We start from the raw sequence: 10,366 nt of genomic DNA, 5'->3' as shown, positions 1-10,366 counted from the left end.
TGAATGTGTGAAGTATTTGATGCTGTATTCCCCCCAAAAACATTCAGCAGGGTCCATCAATCGTGGACCATGTGGATAAATGCTCAATGAAGGGACTGTCTGAATCTATGGATACATTCTCAAACTTTTATATACAGTCCTGATTCCCCAAGAAAACTTATTGACAGGTCAGATCTGTTTTTGTTCATTTACGTCTAACATACTGTATACATTATTTCTTTGGATGAAGGAATTGGGTTTTCCCGATTACGTTGCCATTGCGTTATCGGTTTAACACAAAAGGGTTACAGAATAATATTGCAGGTGTCTGTCTACCTTCCCCTGTTTCTCACATTGTTTAAAACATTTGTTTCATTGTGTCAATATGTGTATAAAAGATTTGTGAACTACAATGCAAGACATAAGCTTGTGTATACAATCATAGCCAGCACATACTTGACCTCAACACAACTCCTGCTCTCACATTACAGACCTACACTGTCTATACGGTAGCATTGCAAAATGTGTCTTGCGGTGGTGGATTGTGTAAAAGTGAGCAACATGTGTATGAGTGAGTGCATTTTGAAACATATATATAACAATTCATCCTCGACACGTTTGACACATGGTAAAATGCTTTTGTATTTTCCTTCTACGTTATGTGTCAAGTGTGGAATAATATTTATGTACTACTTGAATTGTGTATTATACTGTAAAAAAATATATATCATTCCTCTGTAAAAAATGTTATATGATTAAAAAAAATTAAACCGTAATTTTCATTCCAGATGTTGGGAGTCGATGTTGAACTTTAGAAACATTTTCTATCACACACCGCCTCCCGTACCGCTCACAACAAGGGTCAGATTTGCAGTGTCATCCATCGGGACGCAATCTGCTTTACTTTGACACAAGCCTCTTACAGCAGAAAGCCTGCTCCGCTGCCTGATCCCCGTGATGCAACAGCGATTCACCTGAACACCTGTTCTCAACCAGTGAGGAACGTGCTCACCTGTTTCTCTTTGCTGACAACTAAGGACATTCATTCACAAGACTCAGTTAGGTTAGTGACAAACTTCCATGTCTTTGTCCCATGTGTAAATGTCTCAGCTGTAGAGGAGTCCTCACTAAAATTCGTTTGAAGCACGCCTATTTTTAAAAATGGGTGACGTTAGATGTTATTCCCATGATGTGAGACGTTCTAGTTGTGATGTCATGAATGTGAAGCTGCTGTGAAAGATGTAGATACTGAGAGCAACAGGGGGGATGTTCTGAATATATATTTTCTGTCTTACAATTCTCATTGCTTTGGGCATAAATAAAGAAAACATGCCTGTGTGTCCACAAAATCAGTCTCCCATGCCCTTTTCCGAGCAGCTCCAGACTTGGCGATATCACCAGTTTGAGACATCCTTCTTTGCTAACTTTAAGAGAGTTAATGTCCAACGCACGTTCTTAACTCAGAGGGTATTCCCCTTTATGATGGGTCCGGGTCTTTTGTGGCTGGTGTGGACAGTAGGAATGGTTGCCCAAATTCTTTTTTATTTCAAATCCCACTAGAGCATTTGAACATAAAACATCATGCCTCACTCAAAGAAAACGCATCCGACCAGCGTCTCTGGTGCCTGCATTCCCGGCCGGCAGGTGGCGGCAATGCGCCGAAGACGTTAAACCCAGAGAAGAAGATCCAAGCGGAAGCTTCAGCTGTGTTTAGTTTCGTAACAACGGATTTTATTGTTTGAATGTGGTGTGGCTCCGAGACCGACTGTTCCCGTGTGCCATTTAATCCTCGGCAGTGCGGGGGGGGGGGGGGGGATCAGCAGCAGCAACATGGACCCCTCCGAGCCAGAAGGACCGGAAGCCGGTCTCGGGCCACAACGGAGTCCCGAACCCGAACTTTCTGCAGCGATGCGGGCTAAAATCGAGCGGAACAGGCAGCGGGCGGTGATGCTCCGCCAGGCGCGACTAGCGAGGCGCTCACTGGCCGCCGTGGAGGGGGCCACCGCGGCCAAGATCTCCAAGACCATCGACTCGGGCGCAGGCTTCTTCATCGAGGAGGAAGAGCACGGCGAGGAGGAGCAGAGGACCAGGATGGTGGTGCATCAGCCAGGTGTGTGTGTGTGTGCGCGCGATTGTGCGTGCGTGCGTGCGCGCGTGCGTTTACATGTTGTGTTGAGTGTGTTTGGTTTTCCAGCCCCGGTCATCGAGCCGGACTACCTGCTTTGCGATGATTGTCAAAAACCCTTCATGGACTCGTACCTCAGCAACAGCTTTGACCTGTCCGTCTGTGATAAGTGCAGGTACGCGCGCAAATACATGCACGAGCACACGTACATGCACGCACGCACGTGTGCACGCCCAGTCCCTAGAAAAATGTAATGAAGTTTATCATGCAGCTTTGAGAAAAGCATAACATGTCTAAATTTCAATGACATTTAGACATTGAAAGAATGAGCCTCTTTCTCCCCCAGAGACAACGTGGAGAAGCATAAACTAATCTCCAGAACGGAGGCCAAGCAGCACTACTTGCTGAAGGACTGTGACCTGGACCAGAGAGAGCCTCCACTCAGGTTCACACTGAAGAAGAACCCTCACAACCCTACCTGGGGAGACATGAAGCTTTACCTGAAACTGCAGGTACTTGCTGAACGTTCACATCAGACAACATGGAGGAACGTACACATCGTCCCTTTCCTCCATGTTGTCTGATGTGAATGTCAAGAAAGAATTGTGATTTGCTAATGTTACTGTAGTTTTCAACAAAATGTCCTGAGGCCTGAATATGTCATCAGAATCTTAAATGTCATTCAACTCATTTTATTTTGTTTACAGCTGGTCAATTATCATGGTCTGCTTTTTGATGTGTTATGTCATTATTAATTAAATACTTTTTGGATTTCCAAAGAAAAATCCAAAGACATCTGGAGTTCAGAGGTCATAGGCTCTTGAGTATTTCACAATTTCATCAACTCTAGCAAAGAACCAGAGAAAATGTTGATCAATGGAATAATGGTTTAGAATAGAAAAAAATTAAATCTATTCAAGTTAAATAACCCCTCAGTGTTTTGAATGTGTTAATGGCTCCAAGTGAATCATGTATTTATATGTGTTACCCAGGTGGAGAAGAGGTGTTTGGAGGTCTGGGGTTCAGAGGAGGCTCTGGAGGAGGCCAGAGAGACGAGGGAAGAGAACCGAGAGACACAGAAACAAAAACGCTTCAACAAGAAGGTCAAAGGTTGGTCACCTGTCTTTGCGCAAATACCAAGTCACTCACATATCGAATTGTCTCAACATTTGTATTTGGGTGAGCTGGACGTGACGACCTGTCATGTTTCTGTGTTTGTGTGTCAGAGCTGCGTAGGGCTGTGAGGAGCAGCATGTGGACCAAAGACACCAGTGTTCACCAACATCAGTACGGGCCAGAAGAGGTGGTGGATCCGGAGGAGGACCTCTACAAGAAAAGCTGCACCACCTGCGGACATGAACTCACCTACGAGAAGATGTAGATACTCGCGCACGACACTTCCTGGTATTCTGTGCTTTGATGGGAAACGAATCCTCTCTCCGACGCTTGGTGCCTACAGCAGTGTTCTATTTCTTGGATTTCTACTGGTATTTATTAATAAAACACTCAAGGGGCTAAAATCAATCACCTGTGTGGCACTTACACTCCGTTTGGATTTCTGTGGTAAACTGTTACTGACTTTTGCAGCGTACAGAAATGACCTCTGACAATGGGCAAATCAAGGAAGGCGCAATATTATAACTTAAAAATACCATTTTGCGTTAATGACCAGTATAACTACAACTTTTTAGAAAGAAAATACATTGAGACGTTGGATTCCATTTTTAGGATTTCATGTTTTTATGTATGTTGAGCTTGACTTGACTCAACAGCATAAGTTCTATTTCCGTTCTTTCACCAATTACTCTATAACATACATTTCCAATTAAGACCTTTTTATTACGGCCGGGACTTTAGCGCGTTAATTACTATTGATTAATTACAATGTGAATTAAGATTAATTAATTAATTACACAAAAAATAACACATTAAACATTTTTTACGCATTTTTACACTTATTTTTTGCACCGCGGAACCCACACTGCACCAGATGACTGGTTTAAGGACCAGGGTAACTAAGTCCACGTCGGAAAAAATAACCAATGTTCTGAATGTACTTGAAAGTATTGGTCTACTTAAAAAAACATAGTTTACAGAAGGTCTACTTACCTATAGGCTACCTGAATTTCTGAAAGTACTATATTTCTAAATATGCTATTTCTACACTTGTCTGCTGGAATTGGTTGAACAAAAATAAAAATCCATGTGAAAAAATTACTTCTCACTGTTCTCAGGTCAAATATTTATGCAATTAAAATATGATTAATTTCGATTAATTACAAAGCCTCTAATTAATTAGATTAATATATTTAATCGAGTCCCGGCCCTACTTTTTATCATTCATCTAGACCTCAGTCTGGACTGCAGTGGCCCGGACTATATGAACTCATGTCTGGTGCTTGGTGTGAGAAATTAGAATGAACATGCTCACGCTAATGGTATGAAGAGTAGTTCAATTAGTTTTCAAATAACGTCAAATATGTAGACTGAATGTTGCATAATCGAGCCACATAAGACAATTCAAAGGATTAGGAAATGGGTGTTAATTTTAATGCCGTAATTTCCGGACTATGGAGCGCACCTGAATGTAAGCTGCACCCCTTAATTTAGAACAAAATACAGGGTGTACATAAGCCGCAGGTGTCCACGCGGCAGAAAAACGACTGGTAAGGCAGTGGTCCGTGCTCGAGTTCTTCACATTGCCGTCTCCAACGTCTCACTATATTGTTAAGTTTGCCAATAGCCAGATTGGTCGCCTGCAAGTCGCTCGTGAGTTACCCCATAATAAATGATCCATTAGCCGCACCGTTGGATAAAGATCTCTTGCTGCTGCTGCAAAAAAAAAAAACGTAACTTTCTGCAAATTGAATACAAGATTAGAACATTGAATGGGGTAGAACTTACTGCACCCTTCCAAGGCCACAATGCTAGACAGTGTCGTAGCACAGTGTGTAACAGAGCTAAGGAAGTAAATATCAGCGTGTAGCGCAAAGGGGCAGAAACAAGGTATGTGGTCAGATTCCAAAGTCACAATATACTAGACCCTTTCTACTAGCTTGGAGGTAAATGTAAGTCACTTTCAGGTTTGACAAGTTTCATTGATGCCATCTTTAATCATTCAGTGTAAAGACTGGATAGTTCTTTTTCCATAAAGGGCTAGATGGCAAAATAGTCAAGTGAGTTTTCCACCTATTGCCCCATTTTCATCTTCACTGGTCATGAGTTAGGAAAGTTAATAAACGGCAAAAAGACACATTTCAATTAATGTACAATCTTTATTTATTCAGTTTAAACATGCAAGACAACCACCTGGTTTAAAATTCAAAGGTTCCCTGAGGTTCAGATGTCATAAATACAAACGAGTCATCTGTACTCTCGACCTTGACACCCACAACTTCTCCCTATAATGCAAGAAAAGCAACAACGGTGTTAAACCTGCAGTTTACGCGAGCGCCCTTCTCCTCAGATATGGGGGCAAGGGCCATGCAAAGTTTTGTTCAAGTGAATCTATGTATGAAGTGTGCCCTCTCAAATAATTGGTCATAGACTTACGTCTCCAAAGTACTTCTCTATGAGGGCATGAGCAGCCTGGTACACCATATCATTGTCATGGTTCTGCAGCATCTCAATGCGGTCCAGGCCTCCCAGCTCTTCCACCAAGAGGGTAAGTTTCTCCGTCTCGCCAAGCTTCTCTGCTGCCTGTAGTCATGTACAATTACTGAAACTGATTGCATCTGCCCGTTTAAGTGCTGCAAGTTTTACAATATAGTGCAAGAATGAGTTTTCCCCATCCCCTCACCAGGAAAATGTTGTTGATTGCCTCTAGTATGACCAGAATGACTTTTGCATCTTTGACATGCAACAGGTCAATGATCGCCTCCAGGGCTCCGCTCTGCACCAGATTGACCACCTGCTCCACAGCGCCTCCACTGGTGAAATTTGTCACTGCCCACACTGCCTCCCTTTGAGTTTTGAAGTCTCCCTTAAAGAGAAAAAAAAAAAGAAAAAAAGAATTGAGCTACTTGCATAACATTTGTTTTCCATTAACATCCACAAAAGTAGTCCTTGCTTTTTTAAAGTACCACTACGGTATGTTCAACGTGCCCAATGACTTGGGCTTACAAATGCTTACATTTCTGAGCTGTTCCACAAGTACAGGGAGCAGGCCGCAGGTGATGAGCTGTTGGATTTGTCTACTAGGCCCAGCAGCGATGTTGGACAATGCCCACGCCGCCTCCTTTTGTGTACTGGCCTTCGGGTGCCTCATCAGTTGAGGTAGGACTTTTAAAACTCCAGCATCAATTGCCACCTGGGTCTGCACGTCTGAGCCACTCACTATGTTTCCGATCGAACGCAGAGCTGGAGTCTGAAAGTTTAAAAATAGTTAATAAGTTGTGAAGAGCCAGTTAAAGATTCTGGCCCATCAACAAGCTTTGAGGAAAACCTACAAGGCAAAGGTGCTTCTCAGAGAACATTTGCAGAGTCTCTAGAAATCACAATATACAGAACTAAAGGCAGCAACAATCTGTTGGTGTCAGGTGCTCAAAGTCAGAGTTGAATGACCCTTTAGCACAGTACCATGACACTGAGCTCCTTGTGGCTCATCAGCTCCACCAGCCGAGAGACAATGCCAGTTTTCACCACAACATCAATACGTTCATTGTCACCCTCAGACAGGTAGGAGATTGCCCAGCACGCATCAGATAAGATGTCTTTATCATTGAGATGGAGCAACTGGATCAGAGAAGGTAGCAGCTGAAGGAAGGAAGGACAGTTGCGGCACGTTAGTCATCTTGCTGGTATCACATCTTTCTGGAATGGATTGCATCTTCTGTGGCTCCGAGCGCAAAGCTGAGTCACTTAGAGCATGTAACCACTGCAATGTCACGTACCTGCTGAACAGCAGACAAGGGTGGATATGGGTTCTTATTGCGACACAAGTTGGACAATGTCCATGTCAAGTTTCGCAGGTAGCCAACCTGTGATTAAAGGGTTAAGACCAGACTGTAGAGCTCCAAAGCACGCCAACTTATCAGCAAACACACAACTCTATAAACAGTTTGTAATTTAGATGCTTTGTCTTAAGTATGATGGAGAAAGACATTGCTTAGTTTGAGCTACTTTTGACTTACGGGTGTGTCCGGCGAGATGCAGGCAAGTAAAGCTGGGACAACATTGCACTCAATCAGGATGTCCCGATAAGCTGCACCATCACCTGTTGGGTTTGTTAGTACAGCAAGGAACAAAGTATTATGTGCACCAGAGTTTTCAAAATGAACTCCTTCCTCAAGTCAGAATTATGGTATATAGAGTGAGCAACAACAGTTTGTTTTAAAAATAATTTCTCCATTCACATTCTAATTGAATTAGCGTCAATCTCAGTCATAGTTCAGACATGTTTTTTAAAAACATTTTGCATTTTACCAGCAATGTTTCCAAGAGCCCAGACAGCCTGTTCACTGATGTGCAACATTGGTGACGCAAGCAAGGCGATGAAAGCTGGTACAGCCCCATGTTCCACCACCTGAAGAACAAATTCATGAAGAGCAACTGAGCCACTGAACAAAAACCGTCAAAACCCAGGTCCCTGTAGTTGAAGACAGTTTTTAAAGAGGCTCGGTACATGGTTCACACCTGTTGAGTATGCCAAGATGTTCCAGAAGCAATGTTTGTAAGGGCCCAAGCGGCTTCAAATTGCAGAGTCGACTCATCGTCCATACTCAAGAAGGACACAAAGCGGGACAGCAGACCGGCATCGATGATCTCCTTCAGCGGGAGACTACGCTCCTGAGACAGCAGCTTCCTGAGGGGGGTTGGCAGGACATATAGATCATGTCACCTTTAGTTTTCCCCTACTTCCATTAGTTTTAATGGGTAAAATAGTTTGTTTGGACCTTAAATTAATTAGTCATCAACAATGACGCACTTTACGGTTTACAAAAACATTTTTAAAATAGCTCGCCTGGCTGCCTGACATCCCCGAGTTTGGGACTCCCTGCTGTCGGAGTTCACGTCTCGAACGATATCCTCGATGGATAGAAACGCCACCTGAGCGGGAGGCAGAAGCAGCGTTAAGAGGCGCCGCCGGTTGGAAGGAACTCGCAAGCGGTTTCTGGACCGACCATCTCGTTGGAGATGTAACTAGGAGAGTGGGCCTCGTCGTCCTGGAGAGACGACAGCGAGAGGTTTCTTCTCTTCAGGAACCGTTCGTTCTTGTGCGCTTTGCGGAGCTCCACGCACACAGAGATGCGTTTCTCTCGCAGCTTCTGCAAGAGGTCGAGATGCGTTGTCAGTCAACAAAAAGGCATTAATGCATAGAACAGTCAAGATTCAACAACCTACTGTTGGATCTTTCCCTTTGTTTTTGTATTTTGAGATCCGCTCGTCAACACAGTTCTTGGTCGGCATGGTGGCTCTTTACGCAAAGCGGCCGCACTCTACTCTACTTAACTCCAACTGTTGGAAAAAACTAAAACAAAACCTTCAGCGGGGAGGTTATAAGGAGGAGAGCCACCTCAGGTGGATCTAATTAGCTGTGATGACTGCGCGTGCAGCTGTATGCGCGTGCCAATCAAGAAACCAAACCGCTTTCCCGTCAGCTCCAAATCTGGCAAAGGTCTGTAAACTCTACATATTTTTACTTCACTTTCTTTAGGACTTAAGTTACATCAATGTTTGGAGTAATCATATTGATAATAATATCCAGTTTGCCCTCATCAAATATACAGAATTACTGGGAGTAGTCAAATAACTGTAGGCCTCGGAGTGGTGTGTTGTAGTAGTGACCAGTCATGGCCGTTCTGAGCCAGTAGGTGGCAGCATAGCACCAATTACCTCTTTTTAAGTGCGCACGTTTGATTTAAATGTTCTTATGTAATGCTAATTCATTATGCATCAATTATATTTTAACTTCATCTCATCAGGACTTAAATATTTACAAAAATTGATCAAATATTTGAAAGAGGAGAAAGTGACGCAGAGGAATAGTGTGACAGTGATGGAGTCTCATCTTCCTCTTTAACAACCAGGAAGCGCTGAACAATGGCAGCTGAAGTGGAGGTTTCCCCCTTGACCAAGTCGTAATGACTTCCTCTTGATAACACATGTACACAAACACATGCACACAAGGGTCATGTGGCTGTGAGCACTTGTACTCTTGTACAAAACACACTTTTTCTTTTAGCAACCTCACTGCCATCCTGAGTGTAGGTCACAGCCCTCGTCATGGTCGTTTCATTTAAGGCAGCACCTTGAACCTTCCTTCTGACACCGTGCATTCTCAATCAGGCACATGTGCACATTAGTGGCGATACGCAGCATTCTCGACCTACAAAAGTTCTCTTTCTCTTATCAATAAATATCTGTTGACCCGACCTTGGCCTTGTACGTCTGTGCCGCAGTATGATTAAACAAAATGCATAATGAGATGGGTTTGTATAATGTGACAAACCCACGTTTAATGAATTATTTATGTGTGCAGCTCTACTTTGCCTCTTTAACACATTTTTGGTAGAGACCTACAAATGCTTGAGAGCACGTGGGATTGGTTAAAAATAGGCTATTAAGGCGGAAGGGGGCGGGACACTGATTCATCCGCTGAAGGGTGTTGCTGAATTTGACCCTCTCCAGTGCAGTTTATTTGGCTTTGGGTTGAACCTCTGTCTGATTCTTGCTGCCACTCCTGGATCATTTTAACGCGATGAGTTCCTTCACAGGATGAGATTTGAATATTTCATGAAAAACACACCATTTCCTCTACGTCTGATAAGTGATTTCCCTCCTGCTGAAACACAAAGAGAATCAACTGAACTATGGTTTGTTCATTTGTTCTCTCGCTCTCTAGCTACGTTCACGTCCTCATTAACGTAGAAGTCAGAATGTGAGCTCTTTCCTGAGCTATTAATACATACTTTACAAACAAACATCAGAGAATTCAGGTTTCCCCACAACCCCACTCTCAAGTCTCCAAAGAGAGTCACTCGTTTAACAAAATACCAAACTTGTGGACACAACTTGTGGACATAGTGACCTGTTGATGTGGAACTTTCTGCGGGTGTGAGTGCGTGAGACAGACCTGCTCCGGTCGCCCGTGACATCATCCTGCTGGCCTTTTGACCTGGAAGTGCTTATGGTTCCTCAGAGACACCCTGAAGGGTGTGGAGTGTTCCTGCCCTGTTGTCTTTGACTCCTTGTTAGTCTGAACAATGTGAGGTGAGTGGAGGAAATTCCACTGCGGTTCAGGGCCTCTCCAACACACACACA

General features: G+C 43.5%; 2 protein-coding genes across 2 annotated transcripts; one reads left to right on the top strand and one right to left on the bottom strand.

The window, feature by feature from the left end:
• The first annotated feature begins 1,674 nt into the window (after positions 1–1,674).
• On the top strand, positions 1,675–4,317 carry xpa (xeroderma pigmentosum, complementation group A). The gene is made up of 5 exons (XM_037473261.2): positions 1,675–2,089; positions 2,174–2,279; positions 2,451–2,616; positions 3,097–3,214; positions 3,331–4,317. Exons 1-5 carry the CDS (start codon positions 1,810–1,812, stop codon positions 3,483–3,485), a joined length of 825 nt encoding a protein of 274 aa, XP_037329158.1. The 5' UTR covers positions 1,675–1,809; the 3' UTR covers positions 3,486–4,317.
• Positions 4,318–5,365: 1,048 nt separating this feature from the next.
• kpna7 (karyopherin alpha 7 (importin alpha 8)) lies at positions 5,366–8,584 on the bottom strand. The gene is made up of 12 exons (XM_037470844.2): positions 8,447–8,584; positions 8,227–8,370; positions 8,067–8,152; positions 7,739–7,907; positions 7,529–7,628; positions 7,237–7,319; positions 6,997–7,083; positions 6,683–6,859; positions 6,237–6,470; positions 5,904–6,086; positions 5,657–5,803; positions 5,366–5,505 (listed from the first exon to the last, which is right to left on the bottom strand). Exons 1-12 carry the CDS (start codon positions 8,510–8,512, stop codon positions 5,419–5,421), a joined length of 1,563 nt encoding a protein of 520 aa, XP_037326741.1. The 5' UTR covers positions 8,513–8,584; the 3' UTR covers positions 5,366–5,418.
• Positions 8,585–10,366: the final 1,782 nt, after the last annotated feature.

Source organism: Pungitius pungitius, chromosome 9 (genome assembly GCF_949316345.1).
Source record: "Pungitius pungitius chromosome 9, fPunPun2.1, whole genome shotgun sequence".
NCBI classification, from domain to species: domain Eukaryota; kingdom Metazoa; phylum Chordata; class Actinopteri; order Perciformes; family Gasterosteidae; genus Pungitius; species Pungitius pungitius.
Note: the sequence above shows the minus strand (reverse complement) of the source record. Positions and strands in the feature narration are given on the sequence as shown.